We start from the raw sequence: 18,341 nt of genomic DNA on the forward strand, positions 1-18,341 counted from the left end.
CTGCAACCTGTAGCTCTGCAGCAGCTCCAAGATTGATAAAGAACTTGCAAAGGTTTTTAGATATAGATATACTAAGAAAAAAATGCGGGTTTTAACTGTTTTTCTGATTTCTCATTGAGTAATTACAATGAATTTCCATAACAGAATGACAGGAGGGCAGCGGAAAAGGCATGCAAGGCAGGGTGGGGAAATATTGCCCACTCAAGATGTGGGACGATGATATAGTATCCTATCAAAGAAAACTGCTGAAGTTAAATCAAAAGGTGCTTCAACTGAGAATTGTGTGATGACTGAATTAGATTAATGTAATTAATTTCATGCTTTGGGGTTATTACGCCTTTTTTTATTTCAGTTTTTCCAAAAATATTTGCTTGGTTTTGGGATAAACTGTGAAGGCATACTCATAATCATATGTTCCCATGTCAGAGAGCAACTGTAAGGCTCCGTATCTCAATTTTTTTTTTATTTTGTTTAGATTTTATTTCTCAAAGAGTTTCAAAGCCCTGCCATTTTACAATTATGTGTTACTTTGTTTTGGTCTATTCGATAAAATTCACATCAAATTTTATTTTATGTATTAAATCCAGTTTTACAAAAACTGAGGTGTTTCTCATTTTTCTCAGCACATGTAAAAAAAAAACAACAGCATAAATAGTTTAACCTTTTTTTTTTCTTCAAAGAAGCCCTACATTTATAATTAGAGGCTGTAATGTAAATCAGGATTAAAGCTGTAATGCAGAAAGACCTGCTACCTGCATATCCTGCTACTGCAGTCTGCAAGGTGAGACAGAAGAAAGTCTTTCACGGCAGTGGTGCAGCCAAAGGTGATCATTTAAATGCAACCCAATCAATTATCATATGTACACAATGTCTTTGCACTCTTGAACGTATGATTGCCTTGTCGCTTTATAGTCTTCAGGGACCCACACTGAATTGGATGTTTGCATCCAACCGTAGGGCCTCTTTTTGTTTTCTCAACAGTGAGGCGTCAACCTATCCTGCTAATGGGGAGGGCGGGGGCGGAGGCTAGCATGTAAAAATTCTCTGACGAGCAGCAAACACATGCAATAAAAGGAGAAGTCGTCGTTCGAATTAGCCAATGGCGGCCTGAGAAGGACGTGTTGCTGCTCTCCAGGTCCGTAGGGGGCGGTGCTGGCCAGTGAGGACCGTCCCCTCAATACCACCTGGTTTGGTTGCACACAAGCTGCAGTTTCAGTTTGTTTTATTCACCATTTTGAGTAGCGGAAGGTAAAAAATAAGAATATTTGTGTTTGGTGAGCGAAACCTGGACGTCCTCTTATTTTCACGCGCTAGCTCGGACGGTGGAGTCGCGCGGCAGCCTCGCGCCTGTCGGTGTTGTGCAGAGCGGGAATCTTATTTCTTTTACCCCCCCTCCCTGTTCTTTTTCTTCTCCCGTCTCTAACCTCCCCAGTATTCCTGCAAAATGTCAAGACCAGTGAGGTAGGTGTTCTCGTTTCGCCTCGTTCTCTCTCTGTGAGTTAAATAACGCCACTCGTTGTCTGGCTTCACCGATAACATGCACGCTCTCCACCATGTTGGCCTTAATGAGCCGCCAATGGATTCATTTCATGAAAAAATAATGGAGGTGTGTTACTGAGTGTTTTTCCTGTGGGCACGCTCTCTTTCTAACATGGATCCCAGCGGGGTGGTCTGCACGCGCACCCCGCCGCTGCGTCGTGTCTGTCTGCTGCTTTTCAAGCGGATCCATGACGAGTATTGTTGACTCTCATGTAGGCCAAGCGTAACATTTATCGGTGTGATTCAGCCAGCTCTGGTCGGTTAAACCGGGCCTGGCAATATTTTTCCCTCCGTTAGCTGAGAATGAGAATATGGCTACCCATTCATCCAGGGGAGGTTCTAGCACGCAGCCAAGTCGCCCCCCCTCGTCATAGAGGGAGAGAAAAAATCCCCGGAGTAGGTGGTGGTTGGCCTTAGGATTTGATCTTGTTAGCGCGCATGCTGGTCGTGTCGGTGCAGCATTCGCCATTATTGTCGCTTTCACAGCTTTTTTTTGTGCTAAGGTAATACGCAGCCGGGTTATGCTGTACAAAAATGTCGTCGTCGTGAGGATTGAAGGGGGTGGGGGAGAGAGAGAGAAAAAAAACGAGCGGGTACATTTTCAGCGCTGTAAATTAACACTGCTGGCTGATGTCACGAGGAGGCGGAGATGTACAAAAAGTCACCACACCCCCTCAGTGCCCCTCCGCCCCTCCAGCGCCAGATCCCTGCTGTGATGGCAGGGCATGAGGTGTCCCTGCGCTCTTTAATCCAAATTAAAATGCCCTCCAGCTTGATTAGAAGCCAGTTTGTCCCGACATACTTTAGTCTTTAAAGCTTTTCTTTCTTCTGGAGTCTTAAGTGATGTGTTTTTTGTTTGTTTAGCAGTACTTTGGGATTACTGTTTACTTTTTTTTGTTTTTGTTTTATTGAGCAACTTCATTTTGTAGTTTGTCATAACTATAAGTGTACCGACCCAGCTTTCACTGGCTATCATCCAATCTAATTCTTTCTAAGCGCTACAAGACACCAGAGCTAAGTTTGAAAGCACATTTAGTAATCTTAGTCTTTTTAGTGATGCAGTGGACCCCATCTATTTGCAGTTCATTCTTTTTCTATGGAATGTAACTCCAAATTATAACTAGAATTTTTTTTTTTTTTTATGGAGCACATCTAAACTAATATAAAAACATAAATGAAGCCTTGGAAGCTGGAATACATGGACGCTGTGCTGTTTGACACACTATTAGCTGACGTTTGCAAAGCAGCCAATCCAAAAGCGGCATTCATTTTCCTTATTGCTTATTGGCTGTACCCGACAAGAGCGGAAATAAGGAAGACTGTAGATGTTCACTTCTGCTGTAGTGTGTAGATGATTTCTATTGTGCATATCTATGCATATTGAACTTTAATAATTGGTTGTTCTAAGCGTTTTTAGAGGCGGTCTCAAACCTTTGCAGGCTTCAGCTGGTGGTTAGGTTCTTAATGCCGCCACCAGGGGGCAGAGCAACAAGAGGAAGAGAGCTTGTCTTGACTATGGCAACTTAGTGGCTTTTTCCTAGAGAGGAACAAGCCTGGTGATAGCGACTTGATTGACGAATGTCAACACTGGATTGTTTTGATGTTATTTTCTGATCTAACAAAGTGGACCTCTGCCAGGCATAAGGTAGGACTGAGAGATATGGCTGAAAAACATATCACAATAAGGATTTCATATCAGTCAATAAAAATGATTGATTAGTTGTGGGGTTTTTTGTAGTTTTTTAAAATAGTCTTGCCAAACTGGTGACATGACATTTCCTGGAAATTTTTTTTATCTTTTAGCAGTTATGAGGCCCTGTGGCAAAGCCTGAAACTACTCAGCAAGTTGTTGCTAGGTAACCAAAGAGTGAGTGAGTTTGTTAATGCCACCAATCTTGCTTAGCTGGTCGTGAGAGGTTGAGCAGCAAAAGCCTTTCTTCTGCCTACATCCGCCAGAATGCTGCGTGGTTCTAGATCAGAGACATTATTCAACATTCTGTCGGATGTTTATCTACTGATATCGATCACATCTATCATATCTAGATGTATTATTAATTATTGGCATTAGCCCATGCCTAGTTAAAGGTGAATATCACTCTCAAAGAGAAGGTCTCTTAGAGAAGATCCAAGCCATATGCAGGATGTGTAAAATAGAAAAAGCATCTTTTTAAAAACAAGAGACATTATATTGCTCGTTTTGACTTGGAGGTGGAGGTAAAACTACACAAGATACCAAAACCCCATCAAGCTAGCGACGCTAACAGTTACCCCAAACTCAGAAAAGGCTAATTCCGATTATTACAGTGAGTGAAGATTTTAGCACTATCAAGAGTCATTGAGAATCAGGTGCTTTGTACTGTGAACTAGTCTTTTAACATGTGACCTCAAATATGCTTCACTGAAACACTGATTCACACACATGCATGTGAGACCAGAACAAAGTGATGGAAAAAGGTCTAAAACATAAAAATCTAACTCTTATATGATGCACATGAAAATTTGTGTAACATTTCTGTTATTTCCTATCATCAACTTTTTCCTTTCTAGCCATTTTTGTTGACCCAACAAATGAAGTCAACAAAATAATTTAACAAATTAATAGGCAGAGGTCCAATTTATTATTCAAGCTTCACAAATGCAACAAGCAGCTGTGGTTCAGCGGAGCATTGAATGGTTTTACAAGTCAAAAAAAAGTATTTGGCGCCATTGTTTTATAGAACTAAAACATCAAGTGCAAAACCAAGAATCTGACATTTTTAACATTTTAATAGAAAATCTCCCTGTTGAAAATGCTTTGAAGTTGAACTAAGCACAAAAGTATGTCACATAAAAAGCCTTCAAACAGTAAAAGTTTGTGTAAAGATCAAGACCTTTAATTATTTTCTGCATGTGGTACAGACGTCACACCTTCACAAAAAAAAGTAAAGTTTATCCATGTTTCTGATGAGTTGTTGTCACATTTATCCTTACGCTTCCTGTAAACCGAATACTGACAAAAACGTACAGATTTTTTACATTCATAAGCATTGCTAGGCTTGCGTTAAGCTTTGAGTTTTTCTTTTTGTCTCAATGTTGTTTTTTTCCCATCATGGCTGACTGGTTTATTATGTCCGTGTGGAGAGGAGAGCTAACCCAAGCCCCGCCTATCCAGGTCATATTAGAGAAATGTGTGATAGTGATTGTGATGGAGACCATCCCATGTTGATTATTGATATTATGTTGTTTTCAGTTCAAATGTGTTTGTATTAGTTTTTGTTTAGTTATATTGTGACATTTGGTGAACATTCTTTGTGGGGGGAAGACTGGCCATCTTTCCTGTTCGGAGAATGTGGGAGAGAGGGGGAAATGTCAGTTCGTTTTGATTTAGATTAGTTCAATTTGAGTTAATTGAGTATTTGCCTTTCTGGGTGTGTCTCAGCAAGGTGGATCAGAGAGGGAGACGAATGCTCCTGGAGCATACCAACTTCCATTAAGAGGGGGAATACTCTGAGGATTTATATTTAGTTATATTTACTTTTGATTGACTTTAGATTAGTTTAATTTTAATAATTTGCATGCATGTAAATATTTGTTGGATCATTTATTGTTAGGTTTGTGTAAGTAGTGTTTGTTTGTCTTTTCTTTTTGGATCACCCCTTTACCTGGTGTAAGTGTTGGAACTTGCCTCAGGTATAAATGTCAGCTTCTTTGTTTCACTAAGGAGGGAAGGGTTCTGGTGTAATGAAGATTTGGAGCTCCCAAATAAATCCACCTCAAAGACATTTGTTGCCTCACTTCCTTCATTAAACGCAGAGCCTCCGCCGGTCAAAGTGACAGTGATATGTCTTGTGATAAACAATTTAAGAAGTGTTATTGTTTTTCTGTCTTTGGTTTTTTTAAACAAACATAATCCAGATAAGGAGTAGTCTTGTCTTTATACAGGGGACAAAAAATGTAAACTAATTATTGCCGTTGCTGCACATTATTAGAAAATCTTTTGATGACCATATTAGTTGCCGGATATGCCGATTTTCTTTCCAATAAATATCATGTTTATTGCATGCATTTTATATACATTGCAATATTGCTACCTTTGCTATATTTTGTGCAGCCCCAATTGCAAGAACGTTTTCTTTTTCTGTGTTCTACTGGGATATGTTGAAATATCAACAATTAAATGCTATTTTAGCCACAAGTGGTCAGATATTAAAGGCAATACATTCAAATAGTTGGTCATTTTAAAAGTTGTTTCCCCAAATATGCTCATTTATGAGACACTGAAGGAAAAACATATGGAATAGATTTCCTCTGAGTTTGTAAGAATCATTTAAATATACATGCTTATTGCACAGAACGCTTTGGTTTGTTGTTGCACTGCTCTTCATCGTGTAACAAGTTTACTAGCTGGCTAATAAATTACCATAATACGAGTAATAGGCAAAATTTTTTTTATTTTAAACCCAAAACTTTTCAATAAGCTGACCATCTGTCCTGTAAACAAGATCATAATATCATCGTTCTAACCCCAGTCTGCCCGGTAAAGGCTGCCAGTACTTCCAACAATAACTTTTATTGAAATGTTTCATGTAGATTTTTAAGTGCTTGTCAAAATCATTAAATGAATCCCATTAAATTCTGGTTATTTTTCTGCCGAACTACTGAAGTGTCATTTATGGACCAAATGTTTATGGAAACGTTATAGCTAAAAGAACGAGTTAACATTGTGAAACATGGGATTGAAAAAAGGGTCAAATAAATCCACGAAATGTGACTTAATCCTTACCAACAGGTACATGGCTGGGCTTGATCCAGACCATTCTGGAAATGTGAGTTTCATTCTTGTGGCTTCTACCACAGAAGTACAATTATGGTATTAAAGTATTCAAAAATTACATCAATGTAATAAACCATAAAAACTGCAACATATTTTGTCAGTAGCATTGAGATGGTGTTGTGCAAGGTTTTCCCCAGATAGTCATTCATCCAGCAGCCCGTCATGTTTTTGAGTTAGACATGTTTAAAGTTGACAAGAAGTTTGAATTTATCACTTGATAATTGTGTTATTGAAAGATTGGAAGATTAATACCCGAACTCCAACTATAAAGTCTTAAAATGCAAACATTAAAAAAAAAACCCAACTTAAATAACTAAGCAATTCTTAGCCTGGTGGGGGTACAAGTAAAGCCTGGTGGCCCTCCAGGTTTATCACACACTGGGGGAAACACTGGTCGTGTCAACTTATCTTCTAAAGTCGTTCCTGCTCTGGAGCGGTATGATTTTTCATATAGTGACAAGTTATGTTTAAGAGGCTGACTCCAATGTGTGATTGAAAGACTGCTGAAACATTGCACATAAAAAATTGCACAAAGCCACAGCAGTTGGTACAATCTCTCCTTGTTGCTCTTTCACTGTAGATTTCAGTGTTTCCCAAACACCTAAGCTGTCAGGAAAACTAAGAAATTCTAAGTTATTCTGCATATTAAATTGAATTTCAATTTATCAATTTCCCTGATTCTATCTGTTCCCTGCATAGCGGAAAATCATACGACCTTAAACAAATATTATCATCATGTAGTCACTCTCATGGGGGAAAACCACCTGTTGTGGGATAAACCGCCTTTACCAGGTAGACCCTGATGCATAAAGGCTTGCTTGGATGTGCTATTGAAACCTGGTGTATGCACAAAAAAAACCAAAAACATGTTTTTTGGTATGCAAGGATCCTAAAACATATCCTTTGTACATCCCATGTTCAAAAGTCATGTCTTCCTTTGGGGAAAAAGGGGAATTTATAAGGCTTTTATTTGGATTTTGTACAGTTGCTCTACTAGAAAGAACAAAATGTTGGATTTGTATTATTCAAATTCCAGGGATATATACCTCGCTGAAGTCAGACCTTCTGTTGGCAGTCGGATCACAATCTTGTTTTTTTTTCTGCTTTGAATATTAACCCTTTGTTCAGAGAGAACGCATCCTGGTATTAACCAGCTCCTTTTTCTACGCTTTGCTTGGTCCAGAGGACGTCTGTTGAGAAACGATTACTTCCTGGATGTGTGGACTCTGTTTTAAATTTTACTCAATCGCTCATGTTTGGTTGTGATGCGTGTAAGGCACCAGTTCAACACTATGAAATTTACTGAAAATTAGCGGCGCTGTAAACAACCATCCTCCACAGCAAAGGGAGAACTGCCTAGCCAAACGAGGCAACTGTTCATGTTAATTCAATATTTGGTAGTGCAGTCGACATGGACTGAATGGCTTTGTTCACTTCCTCTGCTGTCATTGCCAAAAACTACAGGCAGGCTACAACTCTAAAACAGCAGGAAATTAGCATCATCTTTCACAACTTCTCCTTCTGCTCGCTGATTGGCCTGGTTAAAATTCTACCGGAGAAATCTAGCTCAATTGGAGAAATCGCAGGCGGAGCACTGAGGGGCGATGAGAATCTAGCAGAATTGTATAGGAAGGCAATGGTCTAGAGGCTAGAGGCAACCTACTGAAAAAAGAAAATTATGAGAAGGTGGTCAGAGGAAGTTGAAGAAGCCATGCAAGGTTTTTTCTGAGGCCACAGACTGGGAGGCACTGTGCCAGCCGCATGGAGGTGACTGACTGGGCTCTAACGTGTAAGGAAAAATTTCAGAGGCATAATTTTTTTGTTGTTAAAAAATATTGGACATGTTTTACCAGTTTCTGCCCATATACTAAGGGTTTTGTGTAAATGTGAATCAGTGGGTACAAAACCAAAATGTAGCTATGCTAGATGTTTTGCAGCTGGTCCAAAGAAAACTGTTGGTATAAATTAGATGATCACAGATGTGCCGTTTGCCTAAATTTAGTCTTAACAGTGTTTAGCTATTTCCACTATTATAGCAGTCCTTGAACGTTTGTGTTCCCCAAACTGAAGCTGTTTGCCACCTAAGGCTAAATCTATACACATAACCAAAATAGTTATGTGTACATGCAAGCCACACAAGGTCCAAGGTCCAGTTCAGTTCATCCGCCTCTGCCTGGCCACTGCTAGAGGTTTTTCTACCCAAATAACACAATGCACACATTCAGGCAGTTTCTTTGTTGTTTCCACTCTATTCCGTAGAGGGGAAACACAATAGTGTTAACAGTCTCCTTCTCTCCACTTTTTATATTCTGGTATCAAGTGAAGCTTGTAAACGTACTCTGTAATCTGATCAAATGTGTGTATTTATGTTCACAGGAACAGGAAAGTGGTGAACTATTCACAATTCAACGAGTCTGACGATGCAGGTAAGCAACGCTCTGTGTGTTTCTCTGTGTGTATCGTTCAAAACAAAATACAAGCTAGCTAATGTGCCAAGCATGAAATGACGGCTGGCATGCAGATGAAGTTTACTTTCTTAAACCTTTAACCCGTTTTATTCATTTGTGCCGGTCTTATGAATGCTTGTTTGTGGTCAGCTTTCATTGGGATGAACATGTATCGTTGGAGATGAATGTTTCTCTGACACTACATTGCCGGCCCTCCACTTAGAAATCTCACACCAGCTCTGGAGTAGCTTGCTGCTTGTGCACACATTCATAATCTTTCAGTTATTAACTCCAGATGATCCATGTGCTTAGGTCAACCTCATATTCAGTTAGACATGCAAGGCTGTTGGAGTTGAGCAGTAAGACACAGCCAGGCTGCTGCTGCTGCTAATCAGATGTTTACTGTTCAGCATCACAGGGTAACGTTTACTGGCCAGCACTTTTTGTAGCTTTTGTTTTTGGTTTTCATTTTTAGATCTGGCCTGCCAGTTCCTCCTTTGAGTTTTTTTTTTTTTTTTTTTTTTTTGAAAGACTATAACCCATCGACGCAAAGACAAATATGGAACCATTAATGATTTCATTAACTATGATCAAAACCCTGGTTTTCTGTGATGGAGAGTAACTTTGCAGCTCTGTTGGTATCATATCATTTTGCCAAATATACCTTCATATGCATTATTATTCACAGCACTACCACAGAAGCTAATATCTACAGTCTTGGGAGGTGCATCCAATCAGCACCAAGGAAAATAAATGCTGCTCCTTATTTGGCTACTTTGCAAATGGCAGCTAATAGCTTAGCATTGCATCCTGGACAGAGCTTTCTGAGCTGCATTTTCTTTAGAATATGTTTGATATAATCTACCAAAAAAGGGAACATTTGGGCAAATTTTACTTGAATAGTTTAGAGTTACATTCCATAGAAAAAAATCTGTATATAGACGGTATTTTATAAACTTTAATTTAACAGATGAATAAAAAAAAATACATGAAAGAATTACAGGACCCACAAATTAATGGAAAACAGTTGTATGTTAGTGTAACAATAGATTATAATTTAACAAAGTAAAAAAAAAAAATCCGGAGTAAATTAGTAGTGAAACATTTACTCACTGCTTGTAGATGGATGCCTGAGAATGTGAGCTGAGATGTTGTCCTTCCTCTCCTCTCTATAGATGAGGAGTATGGCGGCGATCGGCCTAAGAAGGTGCGCCCCGCCCCTCGTGAGCCGAAGCACAAGCGCTCGAAGAACTCACAGGATGACAGGTTAGGACGCGATTTGGATTTGCTTCATTCTGCTGTTGGACCTGGGCTAAATAATGCTAGATTTATCAGCGCCAAGTTCAGGAACTTTGAGCAGATCATGCTTTAGCTTTATGTCAGGCTGTTAAGCACAAAGTCTGGTGTCTTCTGCTTTCTTCCAGTGAGGATTCTGATGAAAAGCTCTCCAAATCCAAAAATGATTCAGCAGGTAAGTTTGTCCAATCGGTTTGCTGAGCGCATGCTCCACGCCGAGCCGAGATCCCGACTCCCTGACTTCCCTGCATGTCGTGATGCAGATGACTTCGGCAGTGAGGAGGAAGACAACGACTTTGGAGAAGAGGAGGAGGAGGAAGGAGGCAGCGACTACGAAGAAGAGAGAGGAAAAAAGGCAAAGAAAGCCAAAGTGGAGAAGACCAGTAAGAGGGGCCCAAAGAGAAAACGGGCTGCAGGTACTGGCTTACCACAGCACCCAGCTTAAAATATTATGTTTAAGACTTTCAGATCAAACAGTGTGAGTTTATCCGCATCGTTTTTCTCCTGCCTTCATGTGTTTTTTTCCCCGTCGTAACAAGCGCCAGTCTAACAACTCTGTGTGTGTACAGATGACAGTGACGACGACAAGGAAGTGAGTCGGAAGCGTACAGTGAGGCAGGCTGCTTCCAAGGCCGTGTCAAAACAGAGAGAGATCCTGCTGGGGGACGGAGGCAGTGAGGATGAGGAGCACGAAGACCAGGAGGAGTCTTATATGGACCGTACGTACAACACCAGCAGCTTCACTAATCTTAGGGCAGCAGGACAAGGTTTGCATTGCCCGTTTAGTTCTTGTCTTCTAAAATGAGAGAAACTCCAGAGAATCCAGAACTGGCCAACTGTGACCCAGTATGGAGAATTCCACATGCTAACCTATAAAATTTTGAGACTCTTAATATAAAGTGTATTTGTCAGCGGTGCGACTTGATTAAAATTCTAATCGAGTTCATTGCGGGGGTTTGTAATTAATTAATTGAAAGTCATTATTGACAAAATAAGCAGCATTCAATTCAGAAATCCCCTTTTGCTTCTAAATAATTGAATAAATAGACACGAGTTCAAACTACAAAGATATTTATTGTTTTGTTTTTTCCCCCAAACTGTTACTGAGGTTGTTAAACCATCCGATTGGAGCAAAGTTCTACTCTATCCATCATCTTTCCAGTGTTTCAGGAACTCCTGATAAATCACGGAACCTCTTCAGAAATATGGACGGTGGACGCTGACATTAGCATTGAGGACGTCTGTGCTGCTGCTACATGTTTAGCATTGAGATGCTTTTTTAGGCTTGAATAGCTTCACTGACAGGCTAACTCCGTTTAGCTTAGCTTGAGCACAACAATAGTCTTTTCCAGTGTCCAATTCAGATCGGTTTCTGAAGCAGAAATGAAAACCCCATTGGGCCAATAGGTTTCGTCATTCATTGTCGCTTTTGCGTCAGATTTACAGATGTACCAGAAACACGCAAATACAAAGGTTCCTGCTAGAACGTATGTTTAAAAAACATTTTTAAAAAAATTTGCGTTAAATTCTGCGTAATTATATAATTAATTGAAATTAACGTGTTGTTGTTCACCTTCTTCTGTCTCATGATGCTTTTCCTGAACCTCCATACTGGCAGTTATACATGTAACAAACAATCTCTCTCACAGAGCAAATATGGATAAATATTACATGTGAACATTTACTTCCAGGTATTTAAAACCTCCTGTGGGAACAGTCAATTACGTATTTTAAAGCCTTTCTTTTAAAATAAAATCCCCTCTTTATTTTGTTGTAATTCAGAGACTTTTTTAGTGAACATTTACTTTGAAAGTCCATCTCTTGCAGAGCCTGGTTGCTCTGGTGATTCCCACCTTTTCTGGGCAGCTGTTTGACTGCATTTCTTTCCTTTTTTTACAAACTAAGTTTCCTCCCTCTCTGTTCGCACACACAGCTGACGAGTCTGGCAGCGACGAGGACTTCATGGTGGAGGATGACGATGACAGCGACTACGGCCGCTCCAAGAAGAAGGGAAAGAAGGTCATCCGACGGGGGCGGCTGGAGAAGAAGGAGAAGAAGAGCCCCAAACCCCGACTAAAGGCCACAGGTAGTTAGGAAACCAATAGAGATGCCAGTCTTTCAGTGTGCAGCAATTCGATTTCAATTTTTATTTATTTATCTTTTGTTTAGCATCATAGATAGATAGATAGATAGATAGATAGATAGATAGATAGCATTTATTGTCATTGAACAGAATTCAACGAAATTTCCATTGCAGCTCCCGTGCAAAAGGTCAAATATATACAGTATAAATAAGCAAACACACAATAATAATAATAACAATATATACAACTAAATTAACTAAAGGCACTCAACCACACCAAAGAAGTAGCGGCAGGTCCAATTATGGCAAAGTACAGATAATGTGACAGTGCAAAGTGCAGAACAGTGTGGCTGTGTGGGGGATATGTATGTGTGACTGCGAGGTTATGATATGTGTGGGAGGGGGGGGCGGCAGGGAGTAATGGCTCTGACGGCTGTGGGGAAGAAACTGTTTCTCAGTCTATTTGTTGTAGTCCGTATAGACAATTTTATTCAGAAACAATGTTAGTTAAGAATCCAGTTTTTCCTATTGAAACAGTCTTTAGATTCTGTTTAAATGATGTGACTGACAAGAGAAAGGAAACATTTAGCAAAAGCCTTTCTGTAAGGTTCCATACTATATTATATATTCCATCAGTTTATATTTAAACAAAAATACATTTGTTTATCAAATTCTGCAACTAACAAGTTAGCTTAGCTTCCTGGCTTTTTCTTAAAGGGGCAGTATTATGTAAAATTGACTTTTTACATAATAAAAAGTCATTTTTTTATTAATTACATCATGTTACAATGTTATTCCCTCATCAAGTCATAGCAGGTCTGATGTCTTGATTCTTCATGCATGTTTGTCACTGTGCAAAACGCCTGTGTGGATCTAGCCCCGCCTTCCAGGACCAAGCCCAGATTAACGGTCCTCAGTTCATTACCCAGAAACTTTTTGAGTTATTTTTGCCTTACAAACCAACACTGAGGCAAAGACGGTGGGCAAGAAAATTCGAGTCCTACATCCGGTCTGTAAGGTCATTAGTGGGAAATAACGGAGAAATAAACGATAAAGCCCAAGAGGAAAAGTAACGAGGGACACAAAGACTGGTTGGATGTGAGTGTGAATGCTGTGGGAAGCATTTTGCAGGTACAAAACGGGTGAGAAATTACTTAAAAAATACCAGCTTGTGAAGACCTGCCTTCAGGAAAATGCTTAAAAATAAATAGTAACATAAAACGGTGTTTAAATGTCAATACAGCAGTTGCTGCAATCTGCACTAAATCCAGCATAACTACCTTCACTCATTGATCTGGAAATGGTTAGATGTTTAGCATTGTTATTTTAATCAAACTGAGTTGGGTTTACTTTACGCTTAGCCATCAGCCGTGAGTTGTTGGCGTCAGAACCGCACACGGTAGAAAGCTCAGCCAGGATCCAAACGACCGCTCTTAGAACAACAGGAGGTTCAAACTCCGCTCATTCATTTTTAGCTTACAGAAAAAGGCGCCAAGCCGCCAAATAAACAAAAGCAAACTTACCAATAGGCTTTAGGCTTTGACGTGCCCACCCACACAGACACATGCGCCCTAGGTAGAAGATGTTTTGACCCCAAAGATTTTTGTTTTTTTCTCCACAATTTTGTTAATAGTATAGAGGATTAGATAATAATTCCAGAAATTATTCTTTTCTTTTTCTAAAGGAAAATCTCAAGGTACCAGAGTGGCATCTGCGCATCTGCGCATAGTTCTGAACTTTAACCCTAGAAATGAGTTTTATACATAAAGCAATTTATTTCAAACATGTTTATAATTAACTTTTTTAAAATTCTAAACATAAACAAATGTTATTACTTCAATGCAAAAACATTTAATTAAATTTTTTGGCAGTGCTCCCTAATGACAATGGCTATTTTTAGAACTTGCTCTGCGGGCAACTGACGAGGTCCCCTCGGGCGACCGGGTCCCCGCGGGCCCCGTGTGGGTGACCCCTGCTCTATAGATTGAAATAAAACATTTTTTTTTGTTCCAGCCCCTGATGTCAGAACTTTTACTCAGTTTTACCCCAGTCTGTAGAACAGTTCACATCATTTTTAGTGATTTGATGTGAAATTGTTGCAGTTTTTTTTTTTCTTCTTTTCAACCAATGAGATAAGTTGCCCTGAGCACTTCCCCTCTGTCCTGCAGTCACCCCCAGCCCCATGAAGGGGAAGGGCAAGGGCCGCCCCAGCACCAAGACCGTGGAGAAGAGCTCACCCAAAGAGGAAGAGGAGGAGGAAGAACCAGAGAGCCCTCTGGAGGAGGAAGAGGAGGAGGCCGCCGAGAAGAAGGAGGAGACCTCCCCCGCCACCAAGACAACGAAGGAGTCTGCAGGAGGAGACGAGGAAGAGGAGGAAGACGAGGAGGAGGAGAACGGCTCAGAAGAGGAGGCGCCCTCTGGGGAAGACTAGAAGATGGAACCCGTTCCTTCCCATCCTCCACCTCTCTCTGTCTCTCCTTCACATGTTTGTTTTCTTTTGTTGCTCTGCATTTAGGGTTTTGTTTTTCTTTTTGTATTCTTCCCATCCTAGTGGCCTGGCTCAACGATTTGGAGAACCTCTATTTTTTTTTTTTGTTTTTAATTTCAGTCAGCATCCTAGCTCCTCCAGCATCCCAACGTCTCCTCCGTCTCTGTAGGACGGTGAAAGCGAGGGTCCGTCCTGCAGCAGAGCAGCAACCTTTCTTTTCTCCCTGTTTTACTGGTTCAGCCCATCCCAGGAGAGGTTCTGTATCGGTGGGCAAAGCGCTGTATCTCATGCACGTCGACACGCGCCCGGGTAAACGCCCGTTTCCTCTCTGCTTGGTGTTTTCAGCGCCGCTTAACGCCGTGATGAGTTTTAAACACTTTATTTAAAGCATTTCTGAGCTCACTTAAAGGTCACGCTTGTCATTTTTAATCATTTTTCCTTTAGCTGCTTTTTGGAACGGTTTCTCTTTTGTATATTCAGCTAAAAATGTTTTTGTTTTGTTTTTGTTTTCTGAAACAGCGCCCCCAGCATGGCTGCAGCATCCTAACATCCAATCCTTTGTGCCAGGCACCTTCATTTCCTGTTTTTTTTTTTTTGTTGTTTTCAGAAAAATGCAACAAGAGGTGTTCTTTGTTTTGAGAGTTTAAAACAAGATTGTTTTTTTTCCTCTCTCTCCTGTTGGTTCATTGTTCTAATTCTCTATTCAGATTTTTTTGTAATGTTTGTTTTTTAAGAAAAAGAAATAAAATGTATCTTGATTTTAAAGAAAATCCATTGACCCTATGTAATCTGTTCAGTGTGACGGTGGGAGCAGCTCTCTCTCTCTCTCTCTCTCTCTCTCTCCCATCAGCTTTAGTGGTATCCTGTCAGTTTCCCATCACTTCGGTTCTTCAGTACTTTGAGTTGCCTGCGTTAGAAGTTCAAGTAGACCGGGCAGCTCTGTGTTCGTGTTCATTTGTCGATGCCTTAATTTTCATTCGGTTAAATTTTTTTTTTCCACCAGTGGCTCTAATGTCATCCCCGAAGGCCTGAGAATGTAACGAGTCCTCACGTTTCAAGCCTTTCCTAGCAAGGCGGCTGACGCCCGGCTCGAAACGAGTCACCAATTAGTCCGATCAGCAGACCATCCAAAGCCATAGACGATCTCAGAACTCGTGATTTGTAGATCAGGTGCAGCTCTTGTGAGATTATCCTCTTGTGTTTGATGTCAAAGCAAAAAAAGAATAAAAGAATGAAGTTGCTATTGCGATCTTGGGGACAGTGTTTTCGTACGGGTCGTCCTGAGGTCGCAATAGAAGTTGGTCCCAGCCAGGGCGCCGGAACCTTCGTTCATAAGCACATTTGATTGTTTCCCGCCTGTCTGAGACAGCAGGTCAGTGTTTTTCTACGTTCAGGTCCCTGAATTGGCACCGAGTCCTTACAGTCCAGCCGTTTTTAAAAACTTGGAGGTTAAAAAAGAAAGAGGCTCCTCTCTCCTACTGGAGGCACATGGTTCTGTTCCTCTCTCATCCACTCTTCAACTTTTCTCTGTTTTTACTTTTTTGTTTGGTTTCTTTTTAATCTACGTTGAGTTGTTCTGGCAATGTTAATGTAAGCTGACTTGTGATTCCTACGGCGACCAGGCAGTGAAGCTTTTGTCAGTCTAGTGGGGGGGAAAAGGAACACTGAACTCTTCAATCTTTTTGCATGTTGTGGAAAAAGTGCGAAGCGATGATGTTGAATAAATGCTGGCAGTAGCAACATTATGGTCTAAAGGAAAAGTATTAAACAATGTTGATAATGTTTTGGTTTCCCAGCTTCTAATAAAGGCAACCTACTTTTTATACAGATTACCTGCTTGTCTCATGACCTTCAGCTCTGTGTGAATGGCTACTAGAGTGTGAGATGTTTGGTTATTTAGAAAATTATGCACCAAGCTTATTTATAACAAAATGCAGAGATAAAGATAACGCAGTAAATCACTTAAGAGATTAAGTGATTTAATAGCAGCAAATAATTGTGTTATGAATGTTTTAGACAGGATATGCTCATATCCTTTAAAAGTATTACCTTCATGTACCTAAAATTAAGTCCTTAAAATGTCTATATTTTAATTTATTTTAAAAAGTTAGTTGGTCTTTAATGTTTTTCACAAGTCTAAATTTTGTCTTGACAAATTTATTTAATCCCATATACTGTATATATCCTATGTAATTTTTTTTTCTTGTGGGACTTTTCTGTCAGGCAAAAGTTTGAGTCGCTCTGCTGAAGCATATTAGTGTTGAAGCTACTGCGAACTAGCTATTAACATACCCGTGCTAGCTAGCTAGCTAGCGTTCATTTCGTCCATCATTAGTAACTGACAATTTGGCTGGTCGAAGTTAATACGTTTCTGTGGAGATGAAGGTCTTCAATTCCATTCACAGTGGTCGTAAAAAATGTCTTAAATTTGAGTCGGTGAAACCTGCAGAAACCCTGTTATTAAGATTAAAGGAGGGTAGTAGTTGTGAAGAAGAAAGAAAAGTTGTTTTCTAGGTTTTACAAGTATGAAAGAAATCTGCTTTTGTAGCATCTATAGAAAGTATTTGACGTTTTGTCATTTTTATTGATTTTACAAACCAATCAAGATCAACAAAATGTGACTTTTTTTCCCCCAAATAGACCAAACAAACCCTTAAATGTCAAAGTGAAAACTGATTTTGATAGGTATTTTTCCTTTCGAACCTATATAAAACAAAGAACCACAGACAACGTATTATGAATTTTATAGCCAAGCTTTTGCAAAAGGAGAAAACACAGAGAACTGCTCCTCTGACCAGTTCACCATGTGTTCTGCAACTCTGCAGTAGAGCTTGTCTTTTTATTAACACAAAACAAAAGCAAAGGGGGCTGGTGCTGATAAGATTAGGAGCCCCCGAAACGAACACAATCAAACACAGTTTTACGACTAAGGAATTTCTACCTAGGGGACAGTCAGGAAAAACAACAAAGGTCGTAAAACTTCTGATACAATCAACTAGCAACCCAGTTCCTAGGTGTGATAACTAATCAAAGGTCTGAGAAACACATTGTTAACTGTTTCACATGAAGATAACACCCGCTTCGGATGTTATCATCCCATAGAATGGCGATTATCAGTGGTTATCAGCCCCATTGAATGGCCTCAGTTGGTCCCTGCTCTGCCTGCTAGCAGGCTGTTATCAACCGTTATCAACCATTCTATCGGTGATAACAGCCGCTTGTCGCTAATAGAACCTTTTTTTAACCTTTTTTTAAAAACCTTTATTTATAATTTATCTGCGAATTTGAACAGGATATTAAGAATTTACTAAAAATACAAAAGCCAAACGTATCCGTCATAAGATTTTAATTAGGTATTGTAATAAACGTTACAGTATTTAAAAACAACTCACTAAAATCTAAAACCGGAGGGTTTTTTTTTCTGTTTTGTTTATTTTTGTTCGCTTTTTTAAAGACTTATATTCCCAATATGCCTTTTATTTCTTTGGATTTTTTCCAATAATTCACTCAAAATAAATGCCAAAATTTAACATACTTGGTTAATTTTATTGGATCTTTACAAGACGTGTTCTCTCAATACATGCCGTGTTTTTATCTTCCGGTCGTGCAATTATATATATATATATATATATATATATATATATATATATATATATATATATATATATATATATA

The 18,341-nt window shown here is 39.6% G+C and overlaps 1 protein-coding gene across 1 annotated transcript; it reads left to right on the forward strand.

Annotated features, from left to right (window-relative positions):
- The first annotated feature begins 1,151 nt into the window (after positions 1–1,151).
- nucks1 (nuclear casein kinase and cyclin dependent kinase substrate 1) lies at positions 1,152–16,498 on the forward strand. The gene is made up of 8 exons (XM_023325038.1): positions 1,152–1,461; positions 8,729–8,778; positions 9,975–10,065; positions 10,224–10,270; positions 10,359–10,511; positions 10,665–10,814; positions 12,029–12,181; positions 14,347–16,498. Exons 1-8 carry the CDS (start codon positions 1,445–1,447, stop codon positions 14,607–14,609), a joined length of 924 nt encoding a protein of 307 aa, XP_023180806.1. The 5' UTR covers positions 1,152–1,444; the 3' UTR covers positions 14,610–16,498.
- The last annotated feature ends 1,843 nt before the right edge of the window (positions 16,499–18,341 follow it).

Source organism: Xiphophorus maculatus, chromosome 20 (genome assembly GCF_002775205.1).
Source record: "Xiphophorus maculatus strain JP 163 A chromosome 20, X_maculatus-5.0-male, whole genome shotgun sequence".
NCBI classification, from domain to species: Eukaryota; Metazoa; Chordata; class Actinopteri; order Cyprinodontiformes; family Poeciliidae; genus Xiphophorus; species Xiphophorus maculatus.

Coding starts and splice junctions, on each gene's coding strand:
- nucks1 (XM_023325038.1), top strand. Junction 8,779..9,974: donor CAACGAGTCTGACGATGCAG/GTAAGCAACGCT, acceptor TCCTCTCTATAG/ATGAGGAGTATGGCGGCGAT. Junction 10,815..12,028: donor GGAGGAGTCTTATATGGACC/GTACGTACAACA, acceptor TCGCACACACAG/CTGACGAGTCTGGCAGCGAC.